Genomic DNA, 22,878 nt, shown 5'->3' on the forward strand with positions numbered 1-22,878 from the left:
GAAAAAACTGTCCAGATCTAATCAAATAACCATCTTACCTTGATCTACAAATGACCAATTTAAAAAACAAATACATACAAGCACTATGTATATATGAAACATAGAAAAACCGGATTTTTTTTTTGTTTTGCAAAATAAAGATTTGGCGATGTTCGACTGAAATACAATAAGCTTCTATCAACAAAATGCAGTCTTTTTATAATCAAGAATCTTGATTTCAATGATACAAAAAAGAATGAATGAGACATCAATCATCAATATGAATTCAGATTTCAGTCTCAACCTCTATGCAGCAATTGAGTGGTTGACTTTCAACCCTCCCACAGTTTGACTTTCTTTTTACACTATGTCATTGCCCCATGGTGTGGTTAATTACAAAAGAAATGTTGCAAGAATTTGAAATACAGATTTAGGTAAGCCATTATTACTTGGAGGTGTAGATGATTCCATGTTTCCTCCAAATAAACCTTGCATTTGATCCCCTACTCTTCCCTGAATATATCCAAATTCATAATTATTAAAACAAACTTGAACCAGAGACCTTACTTATAGATTCTCACATCCTGCTAAATTATACACAAATTGAAGATTGTATATTTGTGTGTAGTACCTTAGCAGCATCTTTGAGAGGACCCCAACACTCTACTCGGTTGTACTTTCTTGAACTTGAGTGAAAAAAGACCCGAACAAATGCATCCATTAACTCTTTATGTTGACTGAATAGAACCCGATCCCCATACAACACTGCTTCAAGAACCTACATTTTTACCAAAAATCTCTTAGGCGCCATTTGTTACACAAGACATAACAGGACATGATGATCTTGTACTGTGTTTGGGATGTGACTGATGTCGATGTGACAAAAATTGTACTTTTTGTCCCATCCAAAAAGGTGTGACACAGACATGTTTCCTCTATGCAAAAAACGTGAACGTCCTCGCTATTAAAAATAGCCCTAGAAAGCTACACATCTTTAGCTAACGCTAAAATCTTCATAATCATTAGATTAAGGTGATGATATTTGATTTACCAATGGCAATTCCTTTGCGAAAATGTAGTATCTGAACTCTGCAACAAGGTCTAGTAAAGAATTCGGTCCGCTAACATAGCAGTGAACATCAAGACACATATGACCTTTCACTTCAGCCCACCGAGCTACTACATCGTCCTTATTATACCACCCTCTCAACTGACATCAAACAAGTACAAGTCAATCAACACCTTTTCTAGGGAATTAAGTATGCATTAGGTACATCCTATCTCATACATTGTATGTATTTTCAGGCACATTATGCCTCAAACATACACTATGCAACACATATTGTGTCTGACACATTTAAAATGTGTCAGACACATGTAATGTGTATGTGTCCGATGGACACAGACGCATTGTACTTATACAATGTGTCTGTCATGTACATCAGACAATGTGTAATCAGACACATTGTCGGCATGTATAGACACATTGTATTTATTTTTAGGCACAATGTGTCTGATACACCTGGAAGAAAATAGAAAATAGAATGCGTCTGGAAGAAAATAGAAACCTGGTCATGGTGAATAACGTTTGAGATAGTTAAGGTGAGGTTAGCAGTGAAGTCACAATGGGAAAGGTTGTAGGTTCTTGGGAGAATTCTTGTGAACTGATCGGTTTCTTCTCCCTTGAAAACAACTTGTAGTTTTGAGGGATAAAAGGTTGCTGGAGGGCCTAAAAGTTTCACTGCCTGTTAAATAAAATTCCAAACAAAACTAAATTAGCTTTACGCATATCAAGTAATCCGAAGCAAAAAAAAAAAAGTCGAACATCATCGATCAAACTAAAACGAGCTGTTCTTCCTCTTTATAAGATCAAAATACATCGAACAAATAGACATAATTTCATCACTTTATGCATCATTATCGAAAGAAACAAAGTCAAACCATATGAATTCGGTAGCAAAACAGAGGGAAAGAACCTGGTAAACAAGTGTATTGTAAGAAGGTCGAGTATCGGGAAGAAAACCAGAATTTGGTGAGTGTCTTCTTGAAGGATTTAAACTGCAACTGAAAGTATTATAAAGATTCCTGTGAAGGGATGTTAATGAAAGATTTCTGCTTGCCATAGACACCATTGCAAACTCATCTCTCTTCAACCACTCTTTCTACTAATAATTTGATCTTTCGGTTACCCCATTCATCACCACTCACTCTTCCTACTAATCTAACAAAGGAGAAAGAGGTGTGTGGTATGTGGGAATTTTGAAGTTAGAAAATCATTTGGAAACCCTATGATTTTGAGTTTTGAGTTTCTAAATTTCGTTGGTGGGTGTTTTGTTATTGTGGAGCCTATCGAAAATCCATGGGAATGCAGAAGCAACCACTCGTTTAGGTGGAGCCTCCTATTTGATGGATAATGTGAGATACGTGGCCATGTATTGCTTTGTTGAGTTCATTTGTGATTTTTAATTCTAAAAGAGTAAATAGTAAATTACTAAAATTATACTAAGGTTTGGTTAAAATTACACATTTGATCCTTAATTTTCTTTTCACTCTGATCGTTCTTATGGTTTGATTTTATTGCGTTTTTCGTCCCTATAATTTGGTTAAAATTGCACGTTTGATCCTTAACTTTATATATATATATATATATATATATATATATATATATATATATAAGAGATGAAAAACGCAACAAAATCAAACCATAGGGACGATCTGAATACAAAAAAAAACTTAAGGATCAAATGTATAATTTTAACCAAACCATAAGGACCATTTCAGTAATTTACTCAAGAGTAAAAGATACGGAATAGGACTTGTTAAGGTAATTAACTTTTCGGGTTGTTTACATATAGGTAACTATCATTTTTTGTACACATCTAGGTAACAAACTTTTTTGAACTGTTCACATATGACCATTATGACCTGCTGTAGCAGGTTATATCCAGCTACAGTAGGTCATAATGGTTATATATGAACAGTTTCATCAAGTTCGTTACCTAGATTTGTACAAAAAAAACAGTTACCTAAATATGAACAAAACCAAAACTAAGAGTAAATTACATGAATGGTCCCTATGGTTTGGGGGAATTTGTGCATTTGGTCCGTAACTTATTTTTTTAAATCGGATGGTCCCTACTGTTTATTTTTGTTACGCGCTTAGTCCCTATCTTACCTAAAAAGACTATTATGCCCTTATTAATTTATTTTTTTAAATAATTTTCTTATTTATGTTTTTTTAATATGTTTAAAAAGATTAATAGACCCCACATATCTGTATCTTCTCACCGTAAACCTGAAACCACATTTGAGAAATTTAATTTGGGTCCCACCGGTCGCCATCCCATCTCGCATCCTCTTCAACCTCTATTTGCTTTCAATCTTTAGTGACATGGAAGTCTTCACCATCCTTTTTTTTGGTCCTTCAACTTTGGCAAACAAATACCATAACCTATTGTCTCTTCACTTTATTGGGTTGTAGTGTTGGTTCGCTGGAGTTGAAGGACCGACAAAAAAATAGATGGTGAAGACTTCGTTGTCATTAAAGATGGAAAAGAAATAGAAGTTGAAGATGATGAAAGATGAGATGGTAAGGAGATACAGATATGTGAGGTCTATTAGTCTTTTTAAACATATAAAAAAATACATAAATAAAAAAAAATAATTAAAAAAAAATAAATTAATAAGAACACACTAGTCTTTTTAGGTAAGACATGGACCAAACGCAACAAAACAAAACAGTAGGGACCATCCGAATTAAAAAAATAAGTTAGGGACCAAACGCATAAATTCCCCCAAACCACAGGAACCATTCATGTAAATTACTCTTACTTTTGGTTTTCTTCATATTTTGGTAACTATTTTTCTTTTGTACATATCTAGGTAACGAACTTGTTGAAAGTGTTCACATGTAACCATTATGACCTACTGTAACCGGATGTAACCTGCTACAGCAAGTTATAATGGTCATATGTGAACAATTTCAAAAAGTTTGTTACCTAAATATGTACAAAAAAAATAGTTACCTACATGTGAACAAACCGAAAAATTAATTACCTTAATTAGTCTTATTCCCAAAGTTTAATAGTAAAACCTTAAAATTGTCCATGGGTTTATAATTTTTTTACGGTCTAAAAATGAATCCTTTTTTATACATACCGTAATTATTGATAAATTTCATTTTTGGTTTGGTCTTTTATTTATTTAGGAGTACTGAAAACTAATGAATAGCTAAAAATTAGTGTATATATATATATATATATATATATATATATATATATATATATATATATATATATATATATATATATATGTATAGGTAAACTAGCTCATAAACTAATTAAGTGAAATTTATAAAATAACATATGTTTCTAAATAATTTTGTTGAAACATTAGTTCATATAATTTTTTTAAATAGTCACGCAGTAAGTTATAAGTTATTTTTTGACAACATATTTTTATGCGGTTTATAACCTACAATTTTATTTTATTTAACAAAATGAACATACAACTCATAAAAATCTCCTTACGAATCACACGTCGGAGAGACGTTGCCACATTAATGATTATCATTACTTTCTACTATATCTTGTCCCATCATAGCTAACAACGAGAAAATATCTACCCATTGTAACATCTTGTTTTGAATTGTTCCGTTTTTAGGATGAAGATCAAGGACTGGGTATTTTTAGGTTTCAGATCCTTGAGAGATTAGGTTTTGTACCCAGTTGGAGTTGGATAATGTATCTTGGTCGCTCGAGTATTCAGTTTGAGTTTTTGGGCCATAGGGGTATTTCGGTAATTTGTGATCTTGGGCTTTTATGGAAAGTGGATTTAGTTCGGGACATCTTATAGCGAGTCTGAATTGATAATAGGGTTGAGCGTCTCGATACCTTTTTATGGATATATGAATAGTTGGAATCGGGGTTGTATCGAGTGAGTTATGGCCTTCAGAAGAATTAGGGGTTTGGGGAAAAGCCCTAGTACGCGAGGCGCAGCTGGGAGGAATGTGGGGCATTTGTGCAAGGTTGGGTCGGGGTGCGCAACCTCGTACGTGGGGCGTACGAGGGTCAGATTGAATGCCCTAATCTAAGGGTTGTATCCTATATAAGCATAAGGTTAAGCCTCTTTCTTCATTCTAAGTTATCCCCCACCCTCTAAACCCTAGAAATCGTCCTTAATCATTCATGGTGGGATTTTGAGCTTATGGTGTCCATTTTTGGTGTGTTTGGTTCATTTTCAAGAAGGTGGAGTTTGATGCAAAGGTGGGGATCAAGAAGGAGCTTATGGGTCTTGCTTATATGTCTCGTTTCTAGCTTGTTGGAGGTAAAAAGCTGTGAACTTGATCATTTCTATCTTAGATCTCTCATTTGTGAGTTTTAGTTCATTTTGGTCCGAAGGATGAGATTGGTGGGATGTCAATTACACCATTTGTTTGCAAATAAAACGTAATATAATGGTAAAAAGGGGTATCGATCCTCAGGGAAATGGTTGTATTTAATTACCAATGCAACTTAATAAAACTAGTGGAAATAAACTAATTACAATTAAACTAAAAGGGGTGTTGTGATTGCTTGAAAACTAAAAGACTTGAATAACTAGAAAACTTGCAATTAACCAAGATGATGAGATGCTCAAATCTTGGAGAAAATTGGCAAACCAAGGCAATTCAACACAATGAACATTTTTGTGTTTATCATTAGGATTTAATATGAAGCTTATCATTCATCCCAAATTGGTTATAACAATCATGAAGCATGATATGCCAAGATTTCTCATAGGTAGTATGGAGGTTAGGGAAGCCCACAACACACCTTCTTAATCAAAATCAAAGATCCAATTGAAGCAATTGAACCCAAGAAGTTGATTAGCCTTAAGAATGAAGAAATCCCCAATTCCTAGAGGATGTCAAGGCTTACACGTCCATAAAGGAGTTGTGATTCATAAGCTAGAGATGATTTCTACCATCATAAAGCCGATAAATCCCTTGTTCTAAGTAAATTCAATGATTCAATGCTAAACCAAATAGATAAACCAACAATTGCTTATTAAAGTACCAAGCTCATGATCAAAGCATTAAACAAGCATAGGAATTATGAACTAGAATCATAGACATAAGATACATGATAAATAAACATAAATCCTTCAAAAACCCACAAACATTCAAAGGTTTTAGCCAAGGCCTACCAAAATAGTGGATTTAGTCACTCATAGCAATAGAATAACAATCACAAAAGTCTAATTGCATAAAGAAACTACCAAAAACTTAGATAGATGAAAAGAAATGAGTTTCAACTCCAAAATCTCCTTCTGGTCTCCAATGGTGTAAAATCGATGTGATAGCAGATAGATCCAACCCCTCAAGGTAATGGTAAGCCCAAATGACCAAAATACCCAAAACTGGGCAGTTACGCGGGTACCCGTGCGACGGAGATTTCACCCGGGCAAGAGTTGTTGGATGCTATTGGCTCATTTTCCCTCCACTAACCATCCCACTACCAAAGATTCCCTTGGTCCCCTCCATATCCCACATGATTCAAACTAACCAATCATCTTCTAGCTTCAAATATGGATGCTCCAAGCCTAAAATAAAGATCCATGACTGCTCTTCACAAGCCCACTTCATCCAAGTCCATAGCCTTTTAAGCCCAAATTTCCTTTAATAGATCCGCAAAGCCCAATGATGCCTCGGAAGCCCACAAAGCCCATTTCCAAGCTAAATCATAAACGCAATAAACTCCAAAACCCTACAAAATATCTTATGCAACATAAAAAGTCATCGGTATGATCCATAATAAAGAAAATAAATAAAATACAATGCAATAATAATAAAAAGATCTAAAAATCTAAACTAAAGTAATAAAAATAAGGAAATAAAATAAGCTATTAGAGATCTAATGGTCTTGATTCCATTATAGGAGCTTTGAGTTGCCCCTCTTAGTGTTTCTGAGGTTCAAGGTCCACAAAATTGGTACCTTTAGAGTTTAAGACCATCTATGTTGGAGTTTGAGTAAATTCCATGATAGTAGAATGCTATATTTTGAGTTTGGGTCCATTTGGGGCATGCGAAGTCACCAAGCCAGTGACTTTATGGGTCTAGAAGTCGTTTAGGACTCAAATATGTGATTTGGATTTATAGGATAAGCATTAAGTGCTTAATGGCAAAAGTGAGATTAAGAATGAAGGACGCTGGGCATACAAGCCTGTATGCGCATCGTACAAGCAATCAACCAAGTACGCGCAACTACAACTGAGTACGCCCTACGTACTTAGTCAGAATGGATTTCACATTAGTGGGCTTAGGGTTGGGCCATTTCTTGGACTTAGCTATTGTGGGCCATTGGAAATAGATTTCTGGACTAAGGAAATTTTTGGGCTTTAGGATAAGGCCCATTGGAAAGGTTTGGGCCCAATTTGGAAAATTGGGCCATAAATGGGCCATGATTAGGTTTTGATGATTATTGGTCAATGGGCTATCATAATGTTAAGTGTGCTGGACTAGAAAGAATGGTTGTGCCTTAAGGCAAGGCCCATGTAGAGGCTTGGGCCCAATTTGGAAAATTGGGTCATTGGTTGATTAATTTGGCTTTTGGGCTTTTTAGATTATAGTTTGGAATGGTCTTTTTATCCCAGGTATGAAGTTATAGGTGTGGATTAGAACCCACTTGTTAATTGGGTGTTGTTTTGTTATTGGTAGATTGAGGATCTATCAACCAGCAACCAAGGATTTTCTGTATGATTCGACAGTACGAGGTGAGTCTCCTCACTATATCCATGGGTCGATGGTACCAATGTCGGCCCATTATGCGTTATGTTATATGCTAGTTGTTCTATGATATGTGATATGCTAGTTGTCTCTGTGATGCTTGCATGGAAGACCCCGATGGGAGCCCGTGACATTTGGATATTAGACCATGGGGGTAGCCCATGACATTCCAGGTAAAGACCATGGGGGATCCCATGTCATATCAGATAAAGACCATAGGGGAGCCCATGACAACTATATGTACGTTGCATGATATTTTGTGGTTGTATGTTGTGTGGTATTTTGAAGAACTGACTAAGTTTTGTGCTTACGGTTTTCAGTTTATGTTTCAGGTACTCTGGTTTTCAATTGGAAGGGCTCGAGATGATTGCAGAGCACGCACCGCATGTTTCCGTTTTCCGTGAAATACTTTGATTGACAACGCTACGTTAAAAATTAATTTACCCTGGTTGTTATGGGAAAGACGTGTACTAACGATTTATTAATCTAAAAATAATTTTTTTTAAGTCATGATTTTAGGGCGTTACACCTATTTTTTTGCACATTTAGATCATGGTTGACACACATGTTTGTCATGCATGTAGTTACATAACTATCCTTCGTTTTCAAGCACAATTACAACAAAAACACTTTAAAAGGCTGAATAAGTATGTTTTAGCCTTTTAGGTTATTTTGTATTGTATGAATGTTTTAGAAGCATACATTACATTATGAACACACATATCCATACTAAACACACTCACGATATTATTTTTGTGGTTAACTCTCCATTTTAATTTACATATTGCAAATGCTTCAGTCAATTTCGTTTCTAATGTTGGGTCCACCCAGACCACCACAATGGATGCATTGCCCATTAAGATCATCTCCAAACATACGCTATTTTTTTACACAAAAATGATATAAATAATATTTCATTTCCAACTCTATACCGATTTTTACATAAAAAATATATTCATTATTATATTCTCTTTTTAAACTTATATGGATTGTAAAAAATACATTTCAACTTGTTAGCTTTTTATCTAGACAAAAAATTTAACAATTGGTCCCTATGGTTTACAGAATATCGCATTTTGCGGATTTTCAAGCAAAAAGTCACGCAACTAGTCCCTATGGTTTGTAAAATTACATGAAAGGTCCTCCTGCCGTTAAATCTAACTTTTCTGTCGTTAGATTTTAAGGAAAAAAACTATTTTGCACTTGTACCAATATTGCAATACACTACAAACCTCAAGGACCATTCGTGTATTTTTCTAAATATGAAATTTTGTAGATATATAAATTATAAATATAAATCCGGTATATATATATATATATATATATATATATATATATATATATATTCAACAACTTGATATTTTTTTTAATCTTTATAACATTTTTTTATATAATTTTAGTTATGTATGGTTTTCTTTAATGTTTTTATTTATTTTGATTCAACTAAATAAACTTAAATTCGATAAACCATATCGAAACTTTTTTTCTTCTTAATTATGAAATGAAACGCTAATGTTTTTTTTATTTTTTTTAATTTTATGTTGTTACAGTGTTTTTTTTTTTTTTTTGATGCTCCATAGTTAATATCGTTAGCAACTTTATGTTTGCATTTATCATTATCATTATTTCGTTTTTTGTTGTTTTTTTTATATATATTTAGTTATTTGTTATTCTTCTATTGTTTTTATTTATTTTGATTCAAGTAATAAAAAAAAACAAAACAAAACAAAACAAAACAAAGGAAAAAACTCAAACACCAAAGTTGTAAAATACTCTAATATATTGACACATTTTACACATTTCATATTTTTTGGTTTTTTTCACATTTTTCTTACTAATTTTTATTATTTGTAGTTTTTGTAACTTTTTTTTATTTTGATTTGTGTAAATAAAAAATTTATGTTCATTTTCTTTATTTATATTTGTAAATATAACTATTTTATTTACTGAAAATAAAATAAATTACAAAAACCATAAATAACCAAAATTATTAAGAAAAAAAGAAAACTATAAAAACTCAAACACAAAAATTGTAATATACTCTACTATATTCATACATTTTACATCTTTTGGAAAAGGTCAAAAAAAGCTTTCAAGTTGATGAAAAATAAAACGAAACCAAAAAAGAAAAAGTAGGATATAATTCAAAAATAATACGAAAAAAATTAAAAAAAATAATACAAAAAAATTAAAAAAAATACGAAAAATCCAAAAAAAGATGAAAATTTAAAATGTATTAATATATTATAGTATATTAGAATTTGGTGTTTGAGTTTTTGTTTTTTGTGTTTCTATTTTTCATTACTTGAATCAAAATATATAAAAACAATAGAAGAATAATAAATAATTAAAATTATAACAAAAATAGAAAACAAAAGGTCAAATAAGGATAATGATAAATGCAAACATAAAGTTGCTAACGATATTAACTATTGAGTGATAAAAAAACATTAACAGTAACGACATAAAATTAAAATAAAATAAAATAATATTAACGCTTCAATTCACAAATAAGAAAAATTAAAGGAAAAAATAATTTCGACATGATTTATCAAATTTAAGTTTATTTACTTGATTCAAAATAAACAAAAATATAACAAAAAGCCATAAATTACTAAAACTATAAAATAAAAATAGAAATCAAAATGTCAAAAAGATTAAAAAAAAGTTATCAAATTGTTGAAATTATATATATATATATATATATATATATATATATATATATATATATATATATATATATATATATATATATATATATATATATATATATATTTATATATTTACAAAATGTGAAATTACACGAATGATCCTTGATGTTTATAGTGTATTGCAATAATGGTACAAGGGCAAAATAATCTTTTTTCTTAAAATCTAACAGCAAAAAAATTAGATTTAACGGTAGGAGGACATTTCATGTAATTTTAAAAACCACAGGGACCAGTCGCGTAACTTTTTGCTAGGAAGTACTCAAAGTACGAAATTATGTAAACCACAGGGACCAATTGTGAAATTTTGTCTTTTATCTATTTATTTTTATTTTTTTTCTATCTAAAAATTTGACAAAATATATTATTATAAAATTATAACAAAAAATATTATTTGTATATCAGTGATCCGAATTAGATGTTATCTTATTAATGACATTTATAAAATAAAAAAATTATAATTTTAAACGATTTTTTTATATATTTATGATTAATTAATGTCAATTTAAGTGAATAATTAATATATTTAGAATATACATATTCATATAAACAAAATAAAATAAAATCAAAGACAATTAATTAAAATTGACACGAAAGTCTTGCATTATTTTGGTGTAAATGCGATTGATTAAAATCGACATGCAAGTGTTGTACCATTTTGTTGTAAATAAATAGCATAACATCCAATTTGTGTTATACTATTTTTTTTTAAACAAAAATAATATAGAAAATGAACTCGGATTGTAGATGATTCCGCACCATTTTTATATAAAAAATAAATGTTGGGTTGGAGATTTACTTAGCCTAATTTTAGACATCATCATTTTTTATTGTTGTATTCACGGCCTAAGGTATCACATACTCAAATTTTTGATTCTGAAAGTTCTATTATGATTTTGATAACATCATATGTATTAAAATACAAGTGTTACGACTCCTATTTCTAAAATATTGTGTTCCACATGAGCAATTAAGTTTTAAACATGATCGCTTTAGGTTGAACACCTTAAAAAGACGCATATCACCAACATCCTCGCTAGCATTATGACATGATTCACACCCATGAAAGGGATAATTTCAAAATAAATATATATCCAAGAACTATATTAGTTACAAGGTAAATAAAGGGAAATTAAGTAATCTATAAATGAGTTTTTCAAAGAAAATAATATATTTTTTCAGTTTTTGAAAAATAACCACTTTCTAGGGAATGTCTTCATTCCGAAATACTATTAGAGTTTTTTCTTATTATTTTATTATTTTTTATTTTTTTCAAAGAAACCTTTTTATATTTCTTTCGGATTCCGAATGGTACATTTCGAAGCGCTTGAGGTCAACGTTTTTCAATAAAATGTCCAAATTTAACACTAATATCGTATACAGTTCAAATTACTATGTTTATTTAACTTTTTGTTACATATAAATAAAAAATCGGATTTTTTTTTGAAATTTCGGAATTGATTATCAGATTTTTGTCTTGTTCTTAAAATTCTTGAGTTTGCTTCGAAATCCGAAATTTTAATCCAGAACCTGGAATGTTGGTCCGAAATTCAGTCTGAAATGTATTTTTTTGTCAGAAAAAAGTGTTTTTCTTAATCTGGAATGCCAATTCCAGACCAAAATGGTTATTTTTGCTAAAAATAATATATTTTTTTTGTTATTTTCTTTAAATAGACATTAAGATTAAAATACGGTTAGATTTATCCCTAAAACATAAACCTAAAGCCTAAAGTAATTAAGGAACTCATATAAGAGCCCAACCAGTAGCCTAAAACAAAGAAAGTTGGGCTAACAGAACTCATAACGATTGAAGTCTAGCCCGCTAGCCATGGTTTCCAGAATTGCTACATGATTGATATTGAACTATATACATTTTTTATAATATAGGAACTGTTCAAATAATTTTTTTTTTAAATAGAAGAACCGTTATGATTTATGAGATAAAAAATTGATTTGATTGAAGATATTATATTTATTTAAAAAAAAGGGATATAAAAATATTATGATTGAATATGTTTATGATTCAAAAATATTATCACCTTTAATCATAATCATATCTTATATGATTTAAAATTGTATAATTCAAAATTATTATGATAAAAAACTTTTGTACGACATAAACATTTGTTTTGATTGAAAATGTTATAATCCTAAATTATGTGATTTAAAATCATAGATCCAAAATGTACCCATACTATGTTATGAACTAAAGTATATATAGAAAAAATATTATTTAATTTGAAAATGATTTGATAAAAAAATAATAGGATTACAAAATATTTATGATTTTTAATGTCTTATAATTAAAAAAAAAATCTGATTTTAACTTTGATACTTGAATTGAATCACCGATCTAAAAAATAACAGCGTACATTTTAGGGAAAATGATTTAATAAGATAATACATTTTTTATTTGTACACATTTAATCACTGGATTTTTTTATCCACATTTGACCATTTAACTTGTTTTTTTGTACATGTTCAATCCTTATATCAAACTATTCCAAATAAAACCAAAAAGATTACTTAATAAGCTAATGTAATTTTTAGTTTTAAATATTTAGTCATTAATGTTTTTGTATATATTCACTTCGTATGTTCGGTTTCTTCAGGTTTTGCTCACGACATCCTACGTGGGACAATCATTAATAAAGTGTTCTCATATGTGACTCGTTCATCACTTATATCGGTAACCTAATTCAAAAATTGGTCAAATAATTTTGTTGCCATGGTTTTCTCCGAACAAAAGATGTCTTCGACTTCATTTCATCTATTTCCATGATAGACACCGAGATTCTTTATGATTACTTCCTCCAAACTCGAATTTGCACTTTCAAGACAAAAGAACACTGACAAAAAAATTTAGAGTATTTTCCTACTTCATACATGGTTCATGTATGGATTAGGGAAGACTCTAAACTTTTTTAGGGTGTTATTGTCATCTTTCGTCTTGGAAATGTAAATTCGAGTTGGAAGTAAGCAATCACGAAGAATCTTATTATCTTTTATGGAAATAGATGAAACTAAAACCTAAGACATCTTCTGCTTGGAGAAAACTATACCAATATTATTTGACCAATTCATAAGTTAGGGTACTAATATAAGTGAGGAACAAGCCACGTATGAGAGCACCTCATTAATGAGTGTCACATTTAAGATGTTGTGAGCAAAACCTGAAGAAAGCAGTCATGAAGACTGAATATGTGTAAAAATATAAGAACAAATGTGTACAAACTGAAAATTATATTACCATGTTAAGTCATTTTTTTTGTTTAATCTGTAGTAGTCGGTTATAAAGATTGAATATACAAAAAATTAAGTTAAATTATCAAATATGGACAAAAAAATCAGTGACTAAATATATACAAAATAAAAAATATATTAACCTATTAAATAATTTTCACTATAATCTTTAACTTTAAGACAAACTAAATTACTAATGCAGATAATTTGACATTTCTTTTAAACGGCTAATTCATATGTTTATCTAATTGTAGCTAATTCATAATTTTTTATCCACCACAAAAGTTGAATCTTCAACCACTTGGAGGGACAGACACATTTCCAACACAATTAATACAAGCATAACAAATGTTTTTTGATGAAAATAATTTGGCAATATGAAATAATTTTTAAAAGTTAGTAATTTTACAACAATAGAACCTTTTATGCATCTTTAAAAAGTATTGTGTTAAGTTCTTTTATCTTATTTTCTACCGTACTTTAACCTCATTTGTACAAAATAAATAATGCATTCAATAGATCAATAATGTGTGACATAAATTTTTAATAGTACTTTATGTAATACAATAGATAAGGTACAAAAAGTATATATAGATACTTACTGTCATTCCAATAGAAAAATATTTGTTCAAATGTATCTAGACAATAATCAAAAGGAGATTCATTCTACTACGCAACAAACAATGCTCATGATCGATGACAAAACATGATCATTTCATCGTAATGGAAATTTTGAATAAAGTGATAGTGGTATATGTATTTAAATTTCATGATTAAGTAATTAAATAATCGTTGTTTAATCATTGCTTAAATAAACAAAATAAAGTGAACATTAATTTAGTTTAATAAGGTAATACAAGGTTAAACATAAATAATTACTCGTGGTCAAATTAAGAAAAACCTATTTGTAAATATCTTCTCCAAAAACCTAAACCTTTTTAAATGCTCTATTTGATTATTATACGTTGATTCTTCATCGATATGAAACGTTTAATTTCTTAACAACTTTTTTGTATTTAATCACAAAATCAAATTTGATTATTTCATCAATTATATATTAAAAAATAAATTAAGATATTACCATTTTAATTTGCATATTATATTATCATAAAAATAAATTATAATCATCATTTATTATCGATATTTGTTTTGAAACCGAAGAAACTGCAAAACCAAATTAGACCGGAACTACTTTCGGACCAAAATAATTTTTAATTCGGTTTCTGGTTTGGTTCAGACCAAAATGAATTATGAATTCGGTTTATGGTTTGAGGTATGATATCGTGATATTTAGACCAAACCAAACCAAACCGAAATATAGAATTACCTTTATTTATTTATTATTTAATAAATAATTTATACTTAAATAGTTCAAAATTTTAAATTCTTTAATAATAATTTTGAACTATCGTACTCATTACATTAGAATGAGTCGAAATATCAAATTTTGTCGTTTTTTTACGATATAGTTTATGTTTTGATTTGATATATTTCATAATTCATGGGTTATGTGTCGTTTTTTTACGATATAGTGTGTGTTTTGATTTGATATATTTCATTATTCATGGGTTATGCATTTGGATTTTTTTATACTTAACTAAAAATTGAAATGTATATTTTATGTTTAGAAAGTTGGAACTTCAAACTTTGTTTTATAAATTTTGGTTTTCTGGGTTTTCAAACCCAATCAAATTGAATTATAATTCAAATTTTGGTTTGGTTTGGATTGGTTTTCGGTTTGGACACAATATAATTCATTCCGAAAAAACCAAACGGAGGAAACTGAAGTAACTATAAACTGAACCCCATACTTGTGGTTGTATCCTCGAACATAAAGTTGAAGATTTCAATCCAAACCAACACGTTTACTTAAATGGTTTGAGATTTTTAACCCGATCTAACCTATTAGATAAACGGGTTCATCGGATTGACTTGTGTGTGTATTTTGAGTTCGACAATTTATAGCTGATAAGTTTGAGACGTGATTAAGGAGTGAAGTTGAGAGCATGTGGTGTTGTCGGCGATTTTTTTTAAAATAAAAATAAGAATGTAACATTATAATTAATGTATTTAATAATAATATTCAAATATAAAATAATTTATAGTAAATTTAAATGAATGCGTGAGTAGAAAGCATGTTGATAAATATTCAAACATAAAATAATTTATATCAGGAAGTGTATATGTGATAGTGTGAGATCCAAACATTACGTTTGACGTTTATACCTTTAATAAAATGAATGATCGGGAACTGAATATGCAACTTCTATGATTTTTTGGATTTCTACGAGATCTTGATATATTCAATCAAATTGGGAATAGAAAGGATGCAGATATAACCTCCAAGTTAAGGACTTCGTTGGAAACAAGTGCCAATAGGCGCAACGAATTTGAGTTTGCTATTTCTAATAAATATGTTTTACATGAATTTACGTGTAGATTACATATGTAATATATATTAGTTGGTTAATGGGCTATTAAAAATCAATCTATATGCATTTGTACGTAATAATGAATGTGACATAGGACAGGGCATCTCCATCACGTATGTGTGAAAGATGAATGCTTGTGGATATACTAGAAACTAGTTGCGTGTTTATAAAATCATATTATTTTTATATAACAATCAAGAAATTACGTATTTGTCTTTTATTCCCATAATAATTTAGTTCTTTAGACAAGATATGTATGTGGGTTTAACCATCTTATTTTGTCGGCTTCAAAAGTGGGTATAACATATGATATTGCACCTGGTCACTAATAGGGACTAGAATAATATCAACGAATAGTTTGAATTAAGTGTTGTTTATAGAATAAAAAAACATTATGTTAGTATTTTTATGATTTTCTAAGCCTTTTGTCGTACTCACCATGCCACGAGTCAACAACTAATCTACGCTCATCCAAACATTAGTATATTAGACTTACTAGTATGAATTTCATATCGACCATTAATAGATATATAAAATAATTATAAACTAAAATATTTAAAACATATAGTTTAAATAAATTTTACATACAAAATACGGTACTTTTTTCAAAATTTTGGCAGTCTTGGCATCAATCGATATCAATCAAGTTAATAATGCTTTGTTACTTTTGGCTTTTGACTCCACAATGGCATTTTGATCGGATGGAAATATAGGAAGTTGCGGTATCCTTTTGTCCATTCCACGTTCCTGTCAAAAAAAGGCATCTGCTAAAATTAAGACACAACCTATATATATATATATATATATATATATATATATATATATATATATATATATATATATATATATATATATATATATATATATATATATATATATATATAGAGAGAGAGAGAGAGAGAGAGATAAGTTCAAATGTTTCCAACAAATATTGTATGCTTAAATGCACCAATGAAAATTCAAGAAATAATAAATAATTAAATAAATCATTAAAGAGTATTTTGGAACTTTTGTACTTTTAATTAAGAAAATCATTTAATTGAAATCTTACAATTATGGAAATAAGTAAATATATTTGACATAGTCCTTCACTTTTGTTTCCTGCCTGGAACATCACCACTACAGAGAAGAAAATCAATGACTTCACACCGCCGTTTACAGCCCTTCCTTGCGATCGATTAAGAGTCGTTGGTTGTGTTTCTTTCTTCCCGGATCAATTGAGGACCGAAGTCTTTCGCTCCCTGCGTGATTGTTGTCGGATAGAAGAAGGAGCAGCCGTCGCTGCCACTTGACGGCAACACTGTTGCCTCCGTTCCTTTCCCTTCATCGATACCCTCGTATTGATCATACCATGGAGCATGAACAATCACAAACAACCATGGTGTTTTACTCCAACTAACAGTCTTCAAGTTGTCAGGTATGATTCTCCCTTGGTTTGATTTCTCTTTTGTCTTTGTTTGAAATTAATTGGACTTCATTGATTAAGAATTCAATAATGGAATTGGACCTGTCTTATCCAAGTGTTTAATAATAAAACATGTCTTCCAAGTGTTTGATATAATGTCAAAAAGAGAAAGTTTTTGTGTAAAAGAGGCAAGAAGTATATTATTCTGTTAGAATATTCAACAAAGAATATTTATATATCTTTATGTTGTTTATGCAAATCTCAATTTACATGTTGTTTTAGTGGCTTACAAGCTATCCAAGTGTTTGATAATAAAACATTTCCAAGTGTTTGATATAATGTCAAAAAGAGAGTATTTTGTGTAAAAGAGGCAAGTTTGATATGTTTTTTCATATCGATTATTCTGTTAGAATATTCAACAAAGAATGTTAAGAATATTATGCAACAAATATATTATTCTGTTAGAATATTAAACAAAGAATATTTATATATCTTTATGTTGTTTATGCAAATCTCAATTTACATGTTGTTTCAGTGGTTTACAAGTTGTCCAAGAGGAAAGTTGATGAGAACTTGCATTTACTGCATACCATCCTTTTTGAAAAACGAACAAATGTGAAAATCAACAAATTAAACAATCTTTTTTTTTTTTTATCGTTTTTCATATATGAAAGCTAAGTTTTTGTGGCTTCTGAATATTATGCAACAAGTATATTATTCTATTAGAATATTCAGCAAAGAATATTAAGAATATTATGCAACAAGTATATTATTCTGTTAGAATATTCAACAAATAATGTTATTTTTTTAGTCACCTTTTGAGTTAACGTGATCTTTTCATGTATTTATATTTCAATTGTTTTTTCGTTGGATATATTCTTGATAATACAAACTCTTTAAGAATATTCAAAATCATTCTGCAAGAATAGTTTATTATATAAAGAATATTATTACTGTATTTTGATAGAGTTGTAGTTAATTATTTATATGTTTAATGTGCAGTTGTTACAAATGTATCACTACAAAATATTTGATAATAAATTTGTGATAGAAATGGCTTGAAGAATGACTTGAAGACCTGATGAGAAAGGCTTGAAGAATGAATTAAAGAATGATTACACTCATTGTTTAAAAATATTGTTATTTTTTAAGAATTACACTTGTTATTCTTTCAGAATTTTGGTATTATAAAGAAAATATTATTATTGATAATATGTTGTATAATTCTTTAAGCATATTTAATATAAAAAGTAATGAATGAAATAATATTCTGAAAGAATAAAACCGCAAATATATTTACTAGTTTATTGTTGATTTTTTTATCATTCTGATATAATAAAATCGGTTATTATTAAAAATAATATTAAAATTTAATTAAAATTATTTTAAAAATTCAGATTTTAAAAAAATAAGTAAATTAATGATCCCTTAAAATCCAAAAATTTCCTTTGGGAGAATTTCATATATGCCCCTTTTAAACTTCAAAATATCATATTTATCCAGTTTAATTTCTCAATATCATATTTACCCTTCATAAACCTTCAAAATATCATATTTGCCCAAATTATTTTTATAATGTTTTAATATTTTATAATCATTTTTATACCTTAGAATTATTATAATAATTAATAAATTTAACAATATTATCTATGATAATGGAATGTGAACTTGTAAATTGTTGGAATATCGGTCTCTTGACAGACAAAAAAATTCATCTTTAATCCTTTCTATGGAATGTATATTTTGATTGTTTAGTTTTTGTTGTTGTTGATTATTATCATTTTGTAGATGGAGGATATTGTAAATATTATCATTGATATTTTGATGTTTAAAAAGTGCATATACGATATTTTGATATTTAAGAAGGACATATATGATATTTTGATGTTTAAAAAGGACATATATGATATTTAGAAAGTTTATAAAGGGTAAATATGATATTTAGAAAGTTTATGAAGGGTAAATATGATATTTAGAAATTATGTTGGGTAAATATGATATTTTGATGTTTAAGAAGGACATATATGAAATTCTCCCATTTCCTTTTTTAAAATAGGTTAATTGACCAAAATACCCTTTTGCTGAAATTTGTGTGATTATATGATACATGTTAGCCTATGGTAATATCATAGTGTTGGATAATTATGGGACCACTTCATAAATTTGTACAATATTTTATTAAATCCAGTTATTATGGTAAGAGTATAAATTGTTGATGGACCGATTTATAGAATATTTACTTACCTTGTGGGTTGAGTTCCCGGTTTGACTCAAGATCCTCAAGATCCCTTCCATCTCTCACATTAGGGTTTATCTCCATCTATAAATATATGTGATGAGGAGCAAATCAATACACACGAAAATACACTAAGAAATTCGTATGGTTCATTGCTGGGGGATTTTAGAGAGAACTGTTAAGATCAACTGGAAAACTCTTCCTAGTCTCTAGATCCGAAAATCTCAATGGAACAAGGTATGTAATCATTATTTCAAGTTTAAGTTTTCTTTTAATCAGATTCGAGGTTAAAGATCCAAACTTATGCTTTCGCGTTTATGTTTTGGTTATATGAAAATAACCAACAATTGGTATCAGAGCCTACTCGAATTTGATACTAGAATATATATTTGACTTGTTTAAGATCTGTAAATTTTTTTGTTTTTTTTAGGTTTGTTTCGGATCTTACCTTCGATCTAACACATACCGGTATATATGTGTTTAGTCTTATTTTTCTTGTCGGATTTATGTTGCGTGGATATGGATATAATATTTGACAACATTTTCCAACTCCACATACACTTTATTTGATTGACCGACTACAAACCTTTTGTCATAAAATGACCATTAAAGGTTTAATGCAAAATTGTTTTATGCATGTTAAGATCTAGTTTGAGAAAATTTGCAAATCAATATCTTGCAAGTTGCAGCGATAGAGTAATCAGAAATTTTTTGATGACAGCAATGTATTTTCGTTTAAGTTTTATCTTAAGCATGTTTTATGTTTATATAAAAGCACCATTATGTTATTTATGGATATGATATTTGCAGAAGTTATAAAATCAATATTTTTGATAATATTGATATTCGCCATCATTTAAATTAAGGAGTTGAAATACCAAATAAATAAAATGCTTTTGATGATATCTTTATATTTATAAAGAATTTTTTTATTGCTTAGCAATTTTGTTATTATGTTATCAATATCCAATAAGGATATTCACGAGATCAAAGGATATTGAACTTTTGTATAAACGTTGTGTAACTTAAATTCTATAGTAGTTTAACTTGGGATATTAAAGTATTAAACTGGCCTAGTCTTTTTGTTTCAAATTTTATGATATGTGGGTATTCAACGGTGCTATTCCCCTTTTGATTCAATTAATCTTTTGTTTTTGATGGCAAGAAGAGAGTGTTTACAAAATCTATCATCATTTAATGTATTTTTAAACACTCGTCCTCTCAGTGTGTTTGCATTTTAATACTATTAGTGTTTATGCAATTTAATTAAAGAAATTTTTTTGATATATGAAATCATTTTCATATTTTATTATTATTATTGTTATTATTCTTGATTATCAACAAATTCAGTAATGATATTATGGTTTATGTGTTTATTAATGTGAATATCAATCAACCCAAAGGTAGATTCATATTTTGCCGAATAAACACATATATAATAATAAACATGCAACAATTTTTAAGGTTGCCTGTCATTAATAAGTCAGTCCAAAAAGAAGTTTATTAATCGACAAAATTTATTGTCATTTTTTTATTAAATTTTATGGTTTTTGTGTTTGTTAATGCGGATATTAATCGACCCAAAGGTAGATTAATGTTTGGTCGGATAAACACATGTTTGATGATAAATATATGACAATTTTTAGGTTACATGTCATTAATAAGTAAATCCAAAGATAAACTTATTAATTGACATGATATATTGTCAATTCTTATTATCAAAGTTTATAGTTTATGTGTTTATTAATGCGGGTATTAGCCGACCCAAAGGTAAACTGATATTTGGCCGAATAAACATATATGTGGTGATAAACATGTGACGATTTTTTGGTTCCATGTAATTAGTAAGTCAATCCAAAGAGGGGATTGTTAATTGACATGATTTATTGTCAATGTTTATCTCTAAAATAAGGTTATCTCTTACAAGTTAGTATTACTGTCCAAAGACTTGATATTAATGTTGTGTTGATACCTTATAAAGATGTCATAAATTGAATTTATTGATTACGGTTTATGGATTAATGAGCATAAAAATAGAGTTGCTTATGTTTGAATTATGGTATTATATTTGTTAACATTGATCACATTTATGAGTCATGTACTCAATGAGATTAACTTTCAGGAATGGAATGAGGGCATTATGTTAGTTCTCAATTGTATGGGTATTGACCTTGCATTTTTGGATAGAGTAACACTCTTTGAGGATGTTGAGTTTGGGGGAGAAACAAGGTTAAAACATTGTCTTTAAGGAGGAATCAATCTTGATTTCTATTATTGTTTTCGATAGTATGCAAATTATGGAAAAGTGATCGACAATGTTATTCAATCTCTTATTCAAAATACACAAACTCAACAACCTCAACTTTGGATATCCTATGCGTGGTACCACATTTTTCATCAAATTTTTTTTTATCTCTTTTGGTTTCGAGGTAAATATAATAGATGATTTTGTGTATCACAGATTAAGTGAGAGTAAATTTATCTTTTTGGTTTTGGGTAGATATATATGCAACTCAAGTTTGGATCTATAACAAAAGTCTATATGCTCAACTACAAGAAATTTGGATGTTTTGGAGATCATTTTTATTAAGAATTAGATTTTATTAGATGTCAAAATGGTTGCTGATCCATATCAGGACACTTTTACATTTTAGCATGATAAACCATTTCATGGAATAGACTTCGGTAGCTTCTTCCATAATGGCATCATAATTTATAGTATGGAATATGGTTGCGAAAATTTGTCACGAGGCTACACATTATTGGTATTGAAAGACCATTAAAGTTATGATAATAAGTCAGCAATGTTATATTCCAACAACAGAAGTTCTATTAAGTCAAAGCATATTTACATCAAGTTTCCTTCTGTTAACACAATAGTGCAAAATGGTAATATATATAGCAAATATGAACAAACTCCATGAAAGCGGATCCGCTCATAAAGGGATTACCTCCCTAGGTCTTTCATGAGCATACTACACACGTTGGTGTGATATTTGGTTTTAGTGGGAGTTTTATGGTGCTTTATGTTTTGTTTAAGATCAATTATGTTTTTCTGTACAGAATTAAGAATTCAGTTAACTCCATTATTAGTTGCACTTATTTGAAGT

At 29.2% G+C, this 22,878-nt stretch overlaps 1 protein-coding gene across 1 annotated transcript; it reads right to left on the minus strand.

Moving 5' to 3' along the window:
• Window positions 1-172: 172 nt before the first annotated feature.
• Window positions 173-2,299, minus strand: LOC145001192 (STAY-GREEN-like protein). The gene is made up of 5 exons (XM_078960549.1): window positions 1,956-2,299; window positions 1,548-1,724; window positions 1,031-1,189; window positions 611-757; window positions 173-492 (listed from the first exon to the last, which is right to left on the minus strand). The coding sequence occupies exons 1-5, from the start codon at window positions 2,109-2,111 to the stop codon at window positions 373-375; spliced, it is 759 nt and encodes a 252-aa protein (XP_078816675.1). The 5' UTR covers window positions 2,112-2,299; the 3' UTR covers window positions 173-372.
• Window positions 2,300-22,878: the final 20,579 nt, after the last annotated feature.

This window comes from Lactuca saligna, chromosome 6 (assembly GCF_052625555.1).
Source record: "Lactuca saligna cultivar CGN05327 chromosome 6, ASM5262555v1, whole genome shotgun sequence".
NCBI classification, from domain to species: Eukaryota; Viridiplantae; Streptophyta; class Magnoliopsida; order Asterales; family Asteraceae; genus Lactuca; species Lactuca saligna.